At 36.6% G+C, this 21,334-nt stretch overlaps 1 protein-coding gene and 1 long non-coding RNA gene across 3 annotated transcripts in view; both read left to right on the forward strand.

Moving 5' to 3' along the window:
• The window catches only part of LOC137320280 (uncharacterized), a 410,687-nt gene that overhangs the window by 61,221 nt on the left and 328,132 nt on the right, over window positions 1–21,334 (forward strand). The window lies entirely within an intron of this gene.
• LOC137320277 (zinc finger protein 436-like) overlaps window positions 2,826–21,334 on the forward strand; it is a 107,804-nt gene continuing 89,295 nt past the window's right edge. The window contains exons 1-2 of one of the 2 annotated variants that reach the window (XM_067982062.1): window positions 2,826–3,049; window positions 4,377–5,936. In XM_067982062.1, the coding sequence (XP_067838163.1) occupies window positions 5,039–5,936 (898 nt within the window). In that variant the 5' untranslated portion in view covers window positions 2,826–3,049; window positions 4,377–5,038. Of the gene's footprint in view, window positions 3,050–4,376; window positions 8,182–21,334 lie in introns of those variants that run through there. The other variant, XM_067982060.1, reaches the window with a different exon arrangement.

The following is a 21,334-nucleotide window of genomic DNA, read 5'->3' on the forward strand; positions in this document are numbered from 1 at the left end:
CAGCAGGTCTCTTCCAAATCTTGACAGAAATGGCAAGAAAACTTCATACAGACTTTGAAAAAGCAGGCATTTTTCAAAAGGCTAGAAAGTGCATTGTATATCGCTATAATGGATTGTAAGATTAATGAATGATCGGCTGCTGGCTGTTAAGGCAGGAGCAGTGGTGGTGAAAAGGCTGATGATGATTAGAGGGATTTGATTGGTTTGGCGTCTTTCAAATACTATCTTAATGCTCAAGAGATGCTCTCACTATCCCAGGCCCATTATCTCCAGTCACACTCTCCTTCCAATATTTTCCACCTTCTTTAGCTTTGAAACCGTGCTTTTTTTTTACATTGGGATTCAATTTGAAGAAAGCAGTGATGTGATAAACTGGTGATGTTAAGGGGTTGTAATGCAAAAAGAAACATCAAAGGTTAATGAGAACAGTGACTGTTCTGACACTGTAAGATACAGTTGAAGGTTGGCGACAATTAAAGTATCAGGCAGCGGGTCTTTTCCAAATCTTGACAGAAATGGCAAGAAAACTTCACAGAGACTTTGATCAGCGGCACGACTTTTTTTTTAAAATAGGCACTTTATACAAGGCAAGAAAGTGCATTGTGTGTCGCACTAATGGGTTGTAAGATTAAAGAATGATCGGCTACCGAAAAGGCTGATGGTGGTCGGGAGCGAGCCTTGTGCTCTTTAGAGGGACATTAGTTGGTGCCAGATCAAACAGCGCGAAAGAAAGTCATGTTCTACTGACCGTGAATCGAACCTAGACCACAGTCGGTGAAAGCGCCAAATCTTAACCACTGGATCACTATGGCAACTGCGACCTGGCTCTTGCAAGCACGGAGACCAACCCGGCCTTTCCTACTTGTGTCTTCGAAATTGAGGTCTCCCCAGGCAAGCTGCTCGCACAAAATGGCATTTTCTTTTAGAACATAGAAGCATAGAAAATTCACGGTGCAGAAGGAGGCCATTCGGCCCATCGTGTCAGTGCCGGCCATGAAAGAACAAGAAAGACTTGTTCAGACAAGAACAGCACCAATTGCGGGACGGCAGGCACATGAAATGGACAGTGAGGGGAAATACTGCCAGAAACTGATGCTGTAATTGTATCCATTTAGAAAACGCACGCATCTAATCAGGGCAGCACCTTGGAAAGGTGCAAGGTTGTCATTCCTCATTTGAAGCAATTGGCACACACAAGATTCTGCCCGCTTCACATGCCTTCACCTTCTGCTTCTGTCACGTCTTTTCCTCCAGCTTCCTCTGCTCCTCCAGATACCGGTGAATTAGATATCTAATGCAAACACAGCGACTTAACGATAAAAAAAAACCTTACCTGGAAAGCAAGAGAGCGGAAGAAAAATACTGGGCATGGAGAGACAATTTTGCAGATGCCCGGATAAATATACTCAAAGATCTCATCTCCCTGCTTCTTTGAATGTCTTAATGCTCAAGAGATGTTCTCACTCCCCAGGCCCAATATCCCCACTCGCACTCTCCTTCCAATCCTGCACACGTTGCTTAGCTTTGAAATTGTGCATTTTTTTCACACTGGGATTCACTTTGATGAAAGCGGTGATCTGACCATCTAGTGTTGTTAAGGAGATGGAGTACAAGGAGATATGTCAAAGGCTAATGATAACAGTGACTGTTCTGGCACCAGGAGCTACAGTTCAAAGATGGTAACATTTCTCAGTAGGGGAAGTTTGGTTGGTGCCAGTTTGAACTGCACGAAGGAAATCACGTTTTCGAATCCAGATGAACGGAAGTGAAAGCGCCGAATGCTAACGAAAAGACCACCAGGGAAATTGCCGCAATGTTACTGCAAGCTAGCAGACCAACGCTGTCTTTTTCACGTGTCTCTTTCAAATTCAGGTCACTTTCGCCCCAGAGAAGCTGCTCGCACAAAATGGCATTTACTGTTAGAACACCAAAGACTTGTTCAGACAATGACAGCACGAAGTGCGGGTAGGCAGACACATGAAATGGAGAGTGAGGGGAAATACGACCACAAGCTGCTGGTGTAACTGTTTCCATTTCCAAAATTTACGCACCTGATCAGTGCAGCTCCGGGGAAAGGCACACGGAACGCAGGGCTGTCATGTCTAATTTGAAGCAACTGGTAGACAAGATTCTGCCAGCTTCACGGGCCATCGCGTGCAGAGGGAAAGAAAGATGCTGGGCATTGAGAGACGATGGAATTTGTAGAGAGCGGAATGAATAGACACCCTGCTTCGTTTCGATACTGATATATATATATATATATACACACAAATATCTCTGTATCAAACCCGTGCTGTACCTGCCCTTTGACTGTTTGATGGGAGAGTGGAGAGGATCTTTACTCTATTGAGGGTCAACCACCCGCTCGGTCCGCCAGTCGATTTCTGTTCCTCCTATTGGTCCAGAACTCTCCTTAACCACCAGGGCGGGGTTAATGGTGAGACTGGCGGTCCTGGTGTGGAGATGGAAGATAAACATTAAGTGAACCCGTCAGTTACAACATTTAATAAAACAAAATTAATAAAAGTTACCGGAAAAAAATCTTTCCGGAGTTCACCAAAGCAGGGGCGCGTCTACGCTGAGTGCTTATGACGGTTTTAATGGCACCAAACGATGGGATTCTGGTTCATTTCATTTTCGTCGGTCCAAACGCTTTCTCCCTGCTTCCATTCTCTTGCGGCCAGACAGGAGATTAAGGTCATCAATGGCGGCTATATCACCCAGCATGCAGCGCGGTTCAGAATGTGCCCTATCTGAATCAGAGGAGCCCAGAGCGCAGGCGCAGTAGAAGCTCATTGTTGGGCAGTGTGTCCTGAGCATGCGCGGTTAGTGGAGGCTGCGGGAATCGGAGCGGTCGGTGCAGGAGAGAGGACCGGAGAGAGCGGGTTAATAAACCCCGGGGACCGGGCTCAGGGTTTACAAACACCGAGTGCGGCCCGGGCACGGATATAAAGCAGTGAACATTATCCTCACCCACCCGCGCCGAGTTCTGGTTTTTCGCATTTCGTTCCGGCCACAACAAAAGGCCCGCGGATGCGGGGTACAACTGGTAATTCGCAGGGAGCGTCTGTCAATGAAGGAGAAACGGTGATCGGTCAGGGAGCGTCTGTAAATGAAGGAGAAACGGTGATCGGTCAGGGAGCGTCTGTAAATGAAGGAGAAATGTTGATCGGTCAGGGAGCGTCTGTAAATGAAGGAGATGTGTTGATCGGTCAGGGAGCGTCTGTAAATGAAGGCGAAATGGTGATCGGTCAGGGAGCGTCTGTAAATGAAGGAGAAATGGTGATCGGTCAGGGAGCATCTGTAAATGAAGGAGAAATGGTGATCGGTCAGGGAGCGTCTGTAAATGAAGGAGAAATGGTGATCGGTCAGGGAGCGTCTGTAAATGAACGAGAAATGTTGATCGGTCAGGGAGCGTCTGTAAATGAAGGAGAAATGTTGATCGGTCAGGGAGCGTCTGTAAATGAAGGAGAAATTGTGATCGGTTAGAGAGCATCTGTAAATGAAGGAGAATTGGGGATCTGTCAGGGAGCGTCTGTAGAAGATGGAGAAATGGTGATCGGTCAGGGAACATCTGTAAATGAAGGAGAAATGGTGATGGGTCATTGAGCGCATCCTGCCATCCCCGGGCAATGATCCCAATATTGAACATCAAACCTTTATATCCCAGACTGTCACTGACCTCATCTCTTCTGGAGGGTAACCTGGAAGTGTCGAACTGAACCCAGCCAGAGTCAACACTTCAGGGGGAGGGAGAGAGGGGAATAAGTGAGTGTAGAACTGAACCCAGTCAGAGTCAGGACCTTCAGGTGTGGAGAGAGAGGGGAAGCAATGAGTGTAGAACTGAACCCAGCCAGAGTCAACAACGTCAGGGAAGGAGAGAGAGGGGAACCAGTGAGTGTAGAACTGAACCCAGCCAGAGTCAACAACGTCAGGGAAGGAGAGAGAGGGGAACCAGTGAGTGTAGAACTGAACCCAGCCAGAGTCAGCACCTTCAGAGGAGGAGAGAGAGGGAGGGCAACCAATGAGAGTAGAACTGAACCCAGTCAGAGTCAGCACCTTCAGGGGAGGAGAGAGGGGAACCAGTGACTGTAGAAGTGAACCCAGTCAGAGTCAGGACCTTCAGGGGGGGAGAGAGAGGGGAACCAGTGACTGTAGAAGTGAACCCAGTCAGAGTCAGCACCTTCAATAGAGGGAAAAAGTTGGAAATGGAGCAATGTGTTTTGATTTCAGCACAGGGAGGAGGGAGAGTGTGGGACAGGGATTTATAGCTTTGGAGGAACAAGAGAGGAAAAAATGTTTTATAGAAACAAGATGTGTCTGTTCTGAATTTCTATCCTGTACTTACAGTGATGAATTTTGTAAACTCCTTTTAGAAGGGGAGAATTTGCAGACTGGAAGCTCAAACCAAACATCACATCAAGATCTGACAGAGTCACTCAAATCATCAGGACCTGAATATCATTGGCCTTTGAATGTGGGAGGAGAAATGTTTGTCTGTTCTGTCTGTGGGAAAAGATTTAAAACATCAGTGTGACTGGAAAAGCACTGAGACCCACACACCCGAGTGACAGTGTTCCAGTGCACTGACTGTGGAAAGAGATTTAACCAGTTACACAGCCTGAAAAAACATCGCACCATTCACAGGGAGAAACCGTACACGTGTTCTGTGTGTGGACGAGGCTTCAACTGATCGTCCAACCTGGAGAAACACAAGGACACCCGGACCACGGAGAAACCGTGGAAATGTGGAGACTGTGGGAAGGGATTCAATTACCCGTCCCATCTGGAAACTCATCGACGCAGTCACACTGGGGAGAGGCCGTTCACCTGCTCCGTGTGTGGGAAGGGATTCACTCTGTTGTCCAGCCTGAGGAGACACCAGCGAGTTCACACTGGGGAGAGACCTTTTAAATGCTCGGACTGTGGGAATAGCTTTAAAAGCTCTGAAGAACTGATTAAACACCGGCGAGTTCACACTGGGGAGAGACCTTTTAAATGCTCGGACTGTGGGAACAGATTTAAAAGCTCTAAAGAAATGATTAAACACCAACAAATTCACACTGACGAGCGACCGTTCAGTTGCTCTGACTGCAAGAAGAGGTTCAGGCAGTCATCCACCCTTATTACACACCAGCGAGTTCACGCTGGGGAGAGGCCATTCACTTGCTCCGTGTGTGGGAAGGGATTCACTCAGTCATCCCACCTTCTGACACACCAGCGAGTTCATACTGATGAGAGACCTTTTAAATGTTCTGACTGTGGGAAGAGTTTCAAAAGGACAAATGATCTGCTGGAACACCAACGCACTCACACTGGGGAGAGGCCATTCACCTGCCCCGTGTGTGGGAAGGGATTCACTTGTTCATCCAACCTTGTGACACACCAGCGTGTTCACACTGGGGAGAAGCCGTTCACCTGCTCCATTTGTGGGAAGCGATTCAGTCAATTATCCCATTTGCTTGAACACCAACTTGTTCACACTGATGAGAGACCTTTTAAATGTTCTGACTGTGAGAAGAGTTTTAAAAGCAGAAATGATCTGCTGAGACACCAGTGCACTCACACTGGGGAGAAGCCATTCTCCTGCTCCGTGTGTGGGAAGGGATTCACTCGTTCATCCCACCTGCTTACACATCAACGAGTTCACACTGGGGATAGGCCATTCACCTGCTCGGTGTGTGAGAAGGGATTCACTCAGTCATCCAACCTGCTGATACACCAGCGAGTTCACACTGGGGAGAGGCCGTTCACCTGCTCCGTGTGTGGGAAGGGATTCACTCAGTCATCCAACCTGCTGACACACCAGCGAGTTCACACTGGAGAGAGACCGTTCACCTGCTCCGTGTGTGGAAAGGGATTCACTCAGTCATCCAACCTGCTGACACACCAGGGAGTTCACACTGGAGAGAGACCGTTCACCTGCTCCGTGTGTGGTAAGGGATTCACTCAGTCATCCAACCTGCTGACACACCAGCGAGTTCACATGTGACTGCAGGGGTTGGATTCTACTGTTATTCCTGCTGTTAATCACATTCAGGACTGAACCATGTTCATTCTGGCAGTTGGGATTTGTTTCTGCTGATGTGAATAACCCTTATAATTGGGCTGGAGTTAATATTCTGGATAAATGTCAAATAAATCAAAGGGTGCAGGGTCAAATTCACACTTGTCCATGAAGGGGGAGTAAAAATACTGCTGATTGTTTGTCTCCAGTGAAGTTTATTTTTACTTTTGCCAAATATCTCACTCTTTAAAGGGATCTCTTCAAATTCTGAAAACTGCCACAGATGGAATTAACTCTGAATAGGTTTTCACAATATCACAGTATATTACAGCACAGAAGGAGGCCATTCGGCCCATCGTGCCTGTGCTGGCTCTTTGAAAGAGCTATCCAATTATTCCCAGTCCCCCGTTCTTTTGCCATAGCGCTGCAAATTTTTTACCTTCAAGTATTCATCCAATTCCCTTTTGAAATTTACTATTGAATCTCCTTCCACCACTCTTGAGGGCAAGAATGTTAAAAGACTGATATATATCAACATAAAATGGCAAAAATACATTGACATAAAATGGCTCATATAATGTGTACTATGGGAAAGATACTGAGTAAAGCTCCCTCTACCTGCCCTGGAGTGTTTGATGGGACAGTGTAGAGGGAGCTTTACTCTGTATCTAACCTGTGCAGTACCTGCCCTGGGATTGTTTGATGGGAAAGTGCAGAGGGAGATTTACTCTGTATCTAACCTGTGCAGTACCTGCCCTGGGATTGTTTGATGGGAAAGTGCAGAGGGAGATTTACTCTGTATCCAACCCGTGCTGTATCTACCCTGTAATTGTTTGATGGGACAGTGTAGAGGGAACTTTACTCTGTATGTAACCCGTGCTGTACCTGCCCTGGGAGTGTTTGATGGGACAGTGTAGAGGGAACTTTACTCTGTATGTAACCCGTGCTGTACCTTACTGGAGAATGTTGACACTGGGTGCTCACCTCGATGTGCACAACATTTAACCTGAAGATGATAAGATAAAACTCTCAGCTCCTTCCGAGGACACAGATCCTGGGGGACAGTGAGTGTCTCTAACACATTTAGACAGTGTCCAGAATCAAATTTTATGCACCTCCCTCTGATCCTCTTACCCTTCTTTGTTCTAATGAAAAGAGCCCCAGTTTCTCTAGTCTCTCCTCATAATTAAAGCTTCTCATCCCTGGTATCATCTCAGTGAATCTCTTCTGCAGCCTCTCCATGGCCTTGACATCCTTCCTAATGTAAGATACCCAAAACTTGAAAATATTCCAACTGCAGCCTAACAATGATTTGTCCAGGTTTACATGACTTCTGACCTTTTGTACTAACTATACCCCTACTTGTAAAACTGAGGATCCCATGTGCTTTTTTAAACCACTTTATCAACTTGTCCTCCCACTTTTAAAGATTTGTGTCTCTGAACACTTTGTAAGTTTTAGACATATTAACATAACATGACTAAAATACATAACATATCTGATACAATGTGTATTATGGGAAAGAGAAGTTTAGTCTGAGTTAGAGACTCAAACAGGCACTTCGCTGCAGACAGGTCACCATGGCAACACCGATAAGACATTCCATTCCACAGTCGGTTAGTTGGAAACTCTGATCAGATAAGGAGAAAGAACAGGAGTTTGTCTGTTATTAACCACAATAGAAACTTAAACCAGAGTGAGTAATGGAATAGATTAGAATGTTGGATGCTTGTACCTATAATTGTGAAAGTCTAAGAAATAACATAATTAACATTAAGGCAGGGTAGTTTAGGGATAATGAGAAAATTATTGAAGAAAAGTAACTGCTGGGAACCAAGGAACGTGTCCTTGTAAATCACAGATTAGGGAAATTCCAGCTGCTTTTTCCTCACTTCCTGCCTAAACTCAGCAGAGAAGACAAAGAAGAGTCAGGTGACAGAGATGAATCACAACAGGGTATAAAAGTGAAGGGATACTGATGTAAGGGGGCAGTCGGGAGTGGAGACACCGGAGAACAAGCTCAGGGTGCCCGAGGTTCCATCCAGTGGGCTGACCTCGTGTAAGTTACTGTGGACACACGGGACTTGTATGTTTACTCTGATTGATGGATCAATATAAGATACAGTAGAGGACAGAGAATCTGCTCATCTTGTATTTCTTAATAAAGTATTAAAGTTGCTAACACTAGACTCTCGGACCTGCTAATTAATAAGACAAGGCTTTAGCTAGAATCTTACACCCCTAAATCTCTCTGTTCCTTTACACCTTTTAAAGTTTTACCATTTAATGTAAATTTCATCTCTTTTCCTTCCTCCCAAAATCTATCACCTCGTATTTCTCTGCGATAAATTTCGTCTAACATCCACCTGCCCCATTTGCTAACCTGCGGGTGTCACACATGAAGTCACTTACAGTTTGCCCTGGTCACTTTTCGGCATTATCTACAGATTTTCATCTTGTGCCCCATAAACCCAAGCCCAGATCATTTCTTTATATTGAGAAGAGCAATAGTCCCAACACTGGCCCTGGGGGACACCACTGTTTACATCCCTCTTGTCGAAAGACCATCCATTAATGACTACTATCTGTTTCCTGCCCTTTACCAGACTTCCTAAGCACATTATTATGATCTGGAATGCACTGCCAAAAAATGTGATGGAAGCAGATACAGTAGTTACTTTCAAAGGGAATTGGATATATATTTGAAAAGGAGAAATGTGCAGGGTTATGGGGAAAGTGCAGGGGAGTGGGACGAAATGGATAGCTCTTTCAAAGAGCTGGCACAAACACGATGGGCCGAATGGCCTCCTCTGCTGTATAATTCCATGATTTGGTTTCACTAATAAGATGGATAAGGGATTGTCAATGGATGTTGTCTACAGGGAGTTCCAGAAGGTGTTCCAAAAGATTTTGCACAAAAGATTATTGGCAAAAATGAGAGTGCACAGAATTGGAGGCAACCTGTTGACGGGTAGGGAATTGGTCAGGAGATAGGGGCCAGAGAATAGGGAAGAAAGGTACGGACTCAGATTGGCTGGATGTGACAAGTGGTGTCCCCCAGGGATCTGTTCTGGGGCCTCAACTTTTCACCATATTTATCAATGGCATGGATGACGAAACAAAGAATTTTATATCCAAGTTTTCAGGTGACACTAAATTAGAAAGGGCAGGAAGTAGTGCAGGTGGAAGCAGCAAGTTACAAAGGGGCAGTAAGGACAGCACGACAAACACAGACCCTGGAACACAATACTGTTCACATCCCTCCAGTCTGAACAACATCCATTAATCACCACTCTCTTTTCTGCCCTGAATCCAACTTCCTTTCAACGCTGCCCCACTCCCTTTAATACGTGAGCCATAATTGTATCAACAAGCCTCCTTTATGGCACCTTATGAAACATCATTTGACGATCCATCTACAAAACATCCACTGCATTTTATCACTACACTGTGCTATTTCATCAAATAATCCCTGCTGACAGTCCTGAATTAATTCACTGACTAACAAATGATGAATTGTTTGCTGCACACCGCAGGGTTTCATCTGTTTAAAGACACAACAGAAAGGTACATTTTTCTCCTGGAGTTTGAGATCAATCAGGTTTAAAAATGATGCAGTTTCAGACAATGAGGGAGATCCGGGCTCAGCCCCGCCCACTCGGTGCCGCAAGCCCCGCCCCTCACACACTCCCATTGGCTGGAGGACGACCCAACTGATCGATCCGCCAGACCCTCCCCAGTCTTCCTATTGGCCCGGAGGTCACGTCAATCACCAGGAGGGGATTAAACGTGAGACTGATGATTTTATTCGAACTGCAGTTGAGAAACATCAATCCACCCCGTCATTTACAATATTTAATATAAACATCAATCCACCCCGTCATTTACAATATTTAATATAAACATCAATCCACCCCGTCATTTACAATATTTAATATAAACATCAATCCACCCCGTCATTTACAATATTTAATACAAACATCAATCCAACCCTTCATTTACAATATTTAATACAAACATCAATCCAACCCTTCATTTACAATATTTAATACAAACATCAATCCAACCCTTCATTTACAATATTTAATACAAACATCAATCCAACCCTTCATTTACAATATTTAATACAAACATCAATCCAACCCTTCATTTACAATATTTAACACAAACATCAATCCACCCCGTCATTTACAATATTTAATATAAACATCAATCCACCCCGTCATTTACAATATTTAATATAAACATCAATCCACCCCGTCATTTACAATATTTAATATAAACATCAATCCAACCCTTCATTTACAACATTTAATACAAACATCAATCCACCCCGTCATTTACAATATTTAATATAAACATCAATCCACCCCGTCATTTACAATATTTAATATAAACATCAATCCACCCCGTCATTTACAATATTTAATATAAACATCAATCCAACCCTTCATTTACAATATTTAACACAAACATCAATCCACCCCGTCATTTACAATATTTAATATAAACATCAATCCACCCCGTCATTTACAATATTTAATATAAACATCAATCCACCCCGTCATTTACAATATTTAATATAAACATCAATCCAACCCTTCATTTACAATATTTAATACAAACATCAATCCACCCCGTCATTTACAATATTTAATATAAACATCAATCCACCCCGTCATTTACAATATTTAATATAAACATCAATCCACCCCGTCATTTACAATATTTAATATAAACATCAATCCAACCCGTCATTTACAATATTTAATACAAACATCAATCCACCCCGTCATTTACAATATTTAATATAAACATCAATCCAACCCTTCAGTTACAATATTTAATATAAACATCAATCCACCCCGTCATTTACAATATTTAATATAAACATCAATCCACCCCGTCATTTACAATATTTAATATAAACATCAATCCACCCCGTCATTTACAATATTTAATATAAACATCAATCCACCCCGTCATTTACAATATTTAATATAAACATCAATCCACCCCGTCATTTACAATATTTAATATAAACATCAATCCACCCCGTCATTTACAATATTTAATATAAACATCAATCCACCCCGTCATTTACAATATTTAATATAAACATCAATCCAACCCGTCATTTACAATATTTAATACAAACATCAATCCACCCCGTCATTTACAATATTTAATATAAACATCAATCCACCCCGTCATTTACAATATTTAATATAAACATCAATCCACCCCGTCATTTACAATATTTAATATAAACATCAATCCAACCCTTCATTTACAATATTTAATACATACATCAATCCAACCCTTCATTTACAATATTTAACACAAACATCAATCCAACCCTTCAGTTACAATATTTAATATAAACATCAATCCAACCCGTCATTTACAATATTTAATACAAACATCAATCCAACCCTTCAGTTACAATATTTAATACAAACATCAATCCAACCCTTCATTTACAATATTTAATACAAACATCAATCCAACCCTTCATTTACAATATTTAATACAAACATCAATCCAACCCTTCAGTTACAATATTTAATACAAACATCAATCCAACCCGTCAGTTACAATATTTAATACAAACATCAATCCAACCCTTCATTTACAATATTTAATACAAACATCAATCCAACCCTTCAGTTACAATATTTAATACAAACATCAATCCAACCCGTCAGTTACAATATTTAATACAAACATCAATCCAACCCTTCATTTACAATATTTAATACAAACATCAATCCAACCCTTCAGTTACAATATTTAATACAAACATCAATCCAACCCTTCAGTTACAATATTTAATACAAACATCAATCCAACCCGTCAGTTACAATATTTAATACAAACATCAATCCAACCCTTCATTTACAATATTTAATACAAACATCAATCCAACCCTTCAGTTACAATATTTAATACAAACATCAATCCAACCCTTCATTTACAATATTTAATACAAACATCAATCCAACCCTTCAGTTACAATATTTAATACAAACATCAATCCAACCCTTCATTTACAATATTTAATACAAACATCAATCCAACCCTTCAGTTACAATATTTAATACATACATCAATCCAACCCTTCATTTACAATATTTAACACAAACATCAATCCAACCCTTCAGTTACAATATTTAATATAAACATCAATCCAACCCGTCAGTTACAATATTTATTACAAACATCAATCCAACCCTTCAGTTACAATATTTAATACAAACATCAATCCAACCCTTCAGTTACAATATTTAATACAAACATCAATCCAACCCGTCAGTTACAATATTTAATACAAACATCAATCCAACCCGTCATTTACAATATTTAATACAAACATCAATCCAACCCTTCAGTTACAATATTTAATACAAACATCAATCCAACCCTTCATTTACAATATTTAATACAAACATCAATCCAACCCTTCAGTTACAATATTTAATATAAACATCAATCCAACCCGTCAGTTACAATATTTAATACAAACATCAATCCAACCCGTCATTTACAATATTTAATACAAACATCAATCCAACCCTTCAGTTACAATATTTAATACAAACATCAATCCAACCCGTCAGTTACAATATTTAATACAAACATCAATCCAACCCGTCAGTTACAATATTTAATACAAACATCAATCCAACCCTTCATTTACAATATTTAATACAAACATCAATCCAACCCTTCAGTTACAATATTTAATACAAACATCAATCCAACCCTTCAGTTACAATATTTAATACAAACATCAATCCAACCCTTCATTTACAATATTTAATACAAACATCAATCCAACCCTTCAGTTACAATATTTAATACAAACATCAATCCAACCCTTCAGTTACAATATTTAATACAAACATCAATCCAACCCTTCAGTTACAATATTTAATACAAACATCAATCCACCCCTTCATTTACAATATTTAATACAAACATCAATCCACCCCGTCATTTACAATATTTAATACAAACATCAATCCACCCCGTCATTTACAATATTTAATATAAACATCAATCCAACCCTTCATTTACAATATTTAATACAAACATCAATCCACCCCGTCATTTACAATATTTAATATAAACATCAATCCAACCCTTCATTTACAATATTTAATACAAACATCAATCCAACCCTTCATTTACAATATTTAATATAAACATCAATCCACCCCGTCATTTACAATATTTAATATAAACATCAATCCAACCCTTCATTTACAATATTTAATATAAACATCAATCCAACCCTTCATTTACAATATTTAATACAAACATCAATCCAACCCTTCATTTACAATATTTAATATAAACATCAATCCACCCCGTCATTTACAATATTTAATATAAACATCAATCCAACCCTTCATTTACAATATTTAATATAAACATCAATCCAACCCTTCATTTACAATATTTAATACAAACATCAATCCAACCCTTCATTTACAATATTTAATACAAACATCAATCCACCCCGTCATTTACAATATTTAATATAAACATCAATCCAACCCTTCATTTACAATATTTAATACAAACATCAATCCAACCCTTCATTTACAATATTTAATATAAACATCAATCCAACCCTTCATTTACAATATTTAATATAAACATCAATCCAACCCTTCATTTACAATATTTAACATAAACATCAATCCAACCCTTCATTTACAATATTTAATATAAACATCAATCCAACCCTTCATTTACAATATTTAACATAAACATCAATCCAACCCTTCATTTACAATATTTAATATAAACATCAATCCAACCCTTCATTTACAATATTTAACATAAACATCAATCCAACCCTTCATTTACAATATTTAATATAAACATCAATCCAACCCTTCATTTACAATATTTAATACAAACATCAATCCAACCCTTCATTTACAATATTTAATATAAACATCAATCCAACCCTTCATTTACAATATTTAATACAAACATCAATCCAACCCTTCATTTACAATATTTAATATAAACATCAATCCAACCCTTCATTTACAATATTTAACATAAACATCAATCCAACCCTTCATTTACAATATTTAATACAAACATCAATCCAACCCTTCATTTACAATATTTAATATAAACATCAATCCAACCCGTCAGTTACAATATTTAATATAAACATCAATCCAACCCTTCATTTACAATATTTAATATAAACATCAATCCAACCCGTCAGTTACAATATTTAATATAAACATCAATCCAACCCTTCATTTACAATATTTAATATAAACATCAATCCAACCCGTCAGTTACAATATTTAATATAAACATCAATCCAACCCTTCATTTACAATATTTAATATAAACATCAATCCAACCCTTCATTTACAATATTTAATATAAACATCAATCCAACCCGTCAGTTACAATATTTAACATAAACATCAATCCAACCCTTCATTTACAATATTTAATACAAACATCAATCCAACCCTTCATTTACAATATTTAATATAAACATCAATCCAACCCTTCATTTACAATATTTAATATAAACATCAATCCAACCCTTCATTTACAATATTTAATATAAACATCAATCCAACCCTTCATTTACAATATTTAATATAAACATCAATCCAACACTTCATTTACAATATTTAATATAAACATCAATCCAACCCTTCATTTACAATATTTAATATAAACATCAATCCAACACTTCATTTACAATATTTAATATAAACATCAATCCAACCCTTCATTTACAATATTTAATATAAACATCAATCCAACACTTCATTTACAATATTTAATATAAACATCAATCCAACCCTTCATTTACAATATTTAATATAAACATCAATCCAACCCTTCATTTACAATATTTAATATAAACATCAATCCAACCCTTCATTTACAATATTTAATATAAACATCAATCCAACACTTCATTTACAATATTTAATATAAACATCAATCCAACCCTTAATTTACAATATTTAATATAAACATCAATCCACCCCGTCATTTACAATATTTAACACAAACATCAATCCAACTCGTCAGTTACAATATTTAATACAAACATCAATCCAACCCTTCATTTACAATATTTAATATAAACATCAATCCACCCCGTCAGTTACAATATTTAATATAAACATCAATCCAACCCTTCAGTTACAATATTTAATACAAACATCAATCCAACTCGTCAGTTACAATATTTAATACAAACATCAATCCAACTCGTCAGTTACAATATTTAACACAAACATCAATCCACCCCGTCAGTTACAATATTTAATACAAACATCAATCCACCCCGTCAGTTACAATATTTAATACAAACATCAATCCAACTCGTCAGTTACAATATTTAATACAAACATCAATCCAACTCGTCAGTTACAATATTTAATACAAACATCAATCCAACCCTTCAGTTACAATATTTAATACAAACATCAATCCAACTCGTCAGTTACAATATTTAATACAAACATCAATCCAACTCGTCAGTGACAATATTTAATACAAACATCAATCCAACCCTTCAGTGACAATATTTAATACAAACATCAATCCAACTCGTCAGTTACAATATTTAATACAAACATCAATCCAACTCGTCAGTTACAATATTTAACACAAACATCAATCCAACCCCTCAGTTACAATATTTAATACAAACATCAATCCAACCCTTCAGTTACAATATTTAATACAAACATCAATCCAACCCTTCAGTTACAATATTTAATACAAACATCCATCCAACCCTTCAGTTACAATATTTAATACAAACATCGATCCAACCCTTCATTTACAATATTTAATACAAACATCAATCCAACCCTTCAGTTACAATATTTAATACAAACATCAATCCACCCCGTCATTTACAATATTTAATACAAACATCGATCCAACCCTTCAGTTACAATATTTAATACAAACATCAATCCAACCCATCATTTACAATATTGAATAAAAAACATCAATCCAAACCTTCAGTTACAATATTTAATACAAACATCAATCCAACCCGTCAGTTACAATATTTAATGCAAACATCAATCCAACCCTTCAGTTACAATATTTAACACAAACATCAATCCAACCCGTCATTTACAATATTTAATGCAAACATCAATCCAACCCTTCAGTTACAATATTTAATACAAACATCAATCCACCCCTTCAGTTACAATATTTAATATAAACATCAATCCACCCCTTCAGTTACAATATTTAATACAAACATCAATCCACCCCTTCAGTTACAATATTTAATACAAACATCAATCCACCCCTTCAGTTACAATATTTAATACAAACATCAATCCAACCCTTCAGTTACAATATTTAATACAAACATCAATCCACCCCTTCAGTTACAATATTTAATACAAACATCAATCCAACCCTTCAGTTACAATATTTAATACAAACATCAATCCAACTCGTCAGTTACAATATTTAATACAAACATCAATCCAACCCGTCAGTTACAATATTTAATACAAACATCAATCCACCCCTTCAGTTACAATATTTAATATAAACATCAATCCAACCCGTCAGTTACAATATTTAATACAAACATCAATCCAACCCTTCAGTTACAATATTTAATACAAACATCAATCCAACCCGTCAGTTACAATATTTAATACAAACATCAATCCAACCCTTCAGTTACAATATTTAATACAAACATCAATCCAACCCTTCATTTACAATATTTAATACAAACATCAATCCAACCCTTCATTTACAATATTTAATACAAACATCAATCCAACCCTTCATTTACAATATTTAATACAAACATCAATCCAACCCGTCAGTTACAATATTTAATACAAACATCAATCCAACCCGTCATTTACAATATTTAATACAAACATCAATCCAACTCGTCAGTTACAATATTTAATACAACATCAATCCAACCCATCATTTACAATATTGAATAAAAAACATCAATCCAAACCTTCAGTTACAATATTTAATACAAACATCAATCCACCCCGTCCGTTACAATATTTAACATAAACATCAATCCAACCCTTCAGTTACAATATTTAATACAAACATCAATCCAACCCGTCAGTTACAATATTTAATATAAACATCAATCCAACCCTTCAGTTACAATATTTAATACAAACATCAATCCAACCCGTCAGTTACAATATTTAATACAAACATCAATCCACCCCTTCATTTACAATATTTAATGCAAACATCAATCCACCCCGTCAGTTACAATATTTAATATAAACATCAATCCACCCCTTCAGTTACAATATTTAATACAAACATCAATCCACCCCTTCAGTTACAATATTTAATACAAACATCAATCCAACCCTTCACTTACAATATTTAATACAAACATCAATCCAACCCTTCAGTTACAATATTTAACACAACCATCAATCCAACCCTTCAGTTACAATATTTAATACAAACATCAATCCAACTCGTCAGTTACAATATTTAATACAAACATCAATCCAACTCGTCAGTGACAATATTTAATACAAACATCAATCCAACCCTTCAGTGACAATATTTAATACAAACATCAATCCAACCCCTCAGTTACAATATTTAATACAAACATCAATCCAACCCTTCAGTTACAATATTTAATACAAACATCAATCCAACCCTTCAGTTACAATATTTAATACAAACATCCATCCAACCCATCATTTACAATATTTAATACAAACATCAATCCAACCCTTCAGTTACAATATTTAATACAAACATCAATCCACCCCGTCATTTACAATATTTAATACAAACATCGATCCAACCCTTCAGTTACAATATTTAATACAAACATCAATCCAACCCATCATTTACAATATTGAATAAAAAACATCAATCCAAACCTTCAGTTACAATATTTAATACAAACATCAATCCAACCCGTCAGTTACAATATTTAATGCAAACATCAATCCAACCCTTCAGTTACAATATTTAACACAAACATCAATCCAACCCGTCATTTACAATATTTAATACAAACATCAATCCAACCTGTCAGTTACAATATTTAATACAAACATCAATCCAACCCTTCAGTTACAATATTTAATATAAACATCAATCCAACCCGTCAGTTACAATATTTAATGCAAACATCAATCCAACCCTTCAGTTACAATATTTAATATAAACATCAACCCACCCCTTCAGTTACAATATTTAATATAAACATCAATCCACCCCTTCAGTTACAATATTTAATACAAACATCAATCCACCCCTTCAGTTACAATATTTAATACAAACATCAATCCACCCCTTCAGTTACAATATTTAATACAAACATCAATCCAACCCTTCAGTTACAATATTTAATACAAACATCAATCCACCCCTTCAGTTACAATATTTAATACAAACATCAATCCAACCCTTCAGTTACAATATTTAATACAAACATCAATCCAACTCGTCAGTTACAATATTTAATACAAACATCAATCCAACCCGTCAGTTACAATATTTAATACAAACATCAATCCACCCCTTCAGTTACAATATTTAATATAAACATCAATCCAACCCGTCAGTTACAATATTTAATACAAACATCAATCCAACCCTTCAGTTACAATATTTAATACAAACATCAATCCAACCCGTCAGTTACAATATTTAATACAAACATCAATCCAACCCTTCAGTTACAATATTTAATACAAACATCAATCCAACCCTTCATTTACAATATTTAATACAAACATCAATCCAACCCTTCATTTACAATATTTAATACAAACATCAATCCAACCCTTCATTTACAATATTTAATACAAACATCAATCCAACCCGTCAGTTACAATATTTAATACAAACATCAATCCAACCCGTCATTTACAATATTTAATACAAACATCAATCCAACTCGTCAGTTACAATATTTAATACAACATCAATCCAACCCATCATTTACAATATTGAATAAAAAACATCAATCCAAACCTTCAGTTACAATATTTAATACAAACATCAATCCACCCCGTCCGTTACAATATTTAACATAAACATCAATCCAACCCTTCAGTTACAATATTTAATATAAACATCAATCCACCCCTTCAGTTACAATATTTAATACAAACATCAATCCAACCCGTCAGTTACAATATTTAATATAAACATCAATCCAACCCTTCAGTTACAATATTTAATACAAACATCAATCCAACCCGTCAGTTACAATATTTAATACAAACATCAATCCACCCCCTCATTTACAATATTTAATGCAAACATCAATCCACCCCGTCAGTTACAATATTTAATATAAACATCAATCCACCCCTTCAGTTACAATATTTAATACAAACATCAATCCACCCCTTCAGTTACAATATTTAATACAAACATCAATCCAACCCTTCACTTACAATATTTAATACAAACATCAATCCAACCCGTCAGTTACAATATTTAATGCAAACATCAATCCAACCCTTCAGTTACAATATTTAACACAAACATCAATCCAACCCGTCATTTACAATATTTAATACAAACATCAATCCAACCCTTCAGTTACAATATTTAATATAAACATCAATCCAACCCGTCAGTTACAATATTTAATGCAAACATCAATCCAACCCTTCAGTTACAATATTTAATACAAACATCAATCCACCCCTTCAGTTACAATATTTAATACAAACATCAATCCACCCCTTCAGTTACAATATTTAATACAAACATCAATCCAACCCGTCAGTTACAATATTTAATACAAACATCAATCCAACTCGTCAGTTACAATATTTAATACAAACATCAATCCAACCCGTCAGTTACAATATTTAATACAAACATCAATCCACCCCTTCAGTTACAATATTTAATATAAACATCAATCCAACCCGTCAGTTACAATATTTAATACAAACATCAATCCAACCCTTCAGTTACAATATTTAATACAAACATCAATCCAACCCGTCAGTTACAATATTTAATACAAACATCAATCCAACCCTTCAGTTACAATATTTAACACAATCATCCAACCCTTCAGTTACAATATTTAGTACAAACATCAATCCAACCCGTCAGTTACAATATTTAATACAAACATCAATCCAACCCTTCAGTTACAATATTTAATACAACATCAATCCAACCCTTCAGTTACAATATTTAATATAAACATCAATCCAACCCTTCAGTTACAATATTTAATACAAACATCAATCGAACCCGTCATTTACAATATTTAGTACAAACATCAATCCAACCCTTCAGTTACAATATTTAATACAACATCAATCCAACCCTTCATTTACAATATTGAATATAAACATCAATCCACCACGTCAGTTACAATATTTAATACAAACATCAATCCAACCCTGCAGTTACAATATTTAATACAAACATCAATCCAACCCTGCAGTTACAATATTTAATACAAACATCAATCCAACCCTGCAGTTACAATATTTAATACAAACATCAATCCAACCCTTCAGTTACAATATTTAATACAAACATCAATCCACCCCTTCAGTTACAATATTTAATACAAACATCAATCCAACCCTTAGTTTACAATATTTAATACAAACATCAGTCCAACCCGTCAGTTACAATATTTAATACAAACATCAATCCAACCCTTCAGTTACAATATTTAATACAAACATCAATCCACCCCTTCAGTTACAATATTTAATACAAACATCAATCCAACCCGTCAGTTACAATATTTAATACAAACATCAATCCACCCCTTCAGTTACAATATTTAATACAAACATCAATCCAACCCTTCAGTTGCAATATTTAATACAAACATCAATCCACCCCTTCAGTTACAATATTTAATATAAACATCAATCCAACCCGTCAGTTACAATATTTAATACAAACATCAATCCACCCCTTCAGTTACAATATTTAATACAAACATCAATCCAACCCTTCAGTTACAATATTTAATACAAACATCAATCCAACGCTTCAGTTACAATATTTAATACAACATCAATCCAACCCTTCAGTTACAATATTTAATACAAACATCAATCGAACCCGTCAGTCACAATATTTAATACAAACATCAATCCAACCCTTCATTTACAATATTGAATATAAACATCAATCCAACCCTTCAGTTACAATATTTAATACAAACATCAATCCAACCCGTCAGTTACAATATTTAATACAAACATCAATCCAACCCTTCAGTTACAATATTTAACACAATCATCCAACCCTTCAGTTACAATATTTAGT

This window comes from Heptranchias perlo, chromosome 3, assembly GCF_035084215.1.
Source record: "Heptranchias perlo isolate sHepPer1 chromosome 3, sHepPer1.hap1, whole genome shotgun sequence".
NCBI lineage: Eukaryota > Metazoa > Chordata > Chondrichthyes > Hexanchiformes > Hexanchidae > Heptranchias > Heptranchias perlo.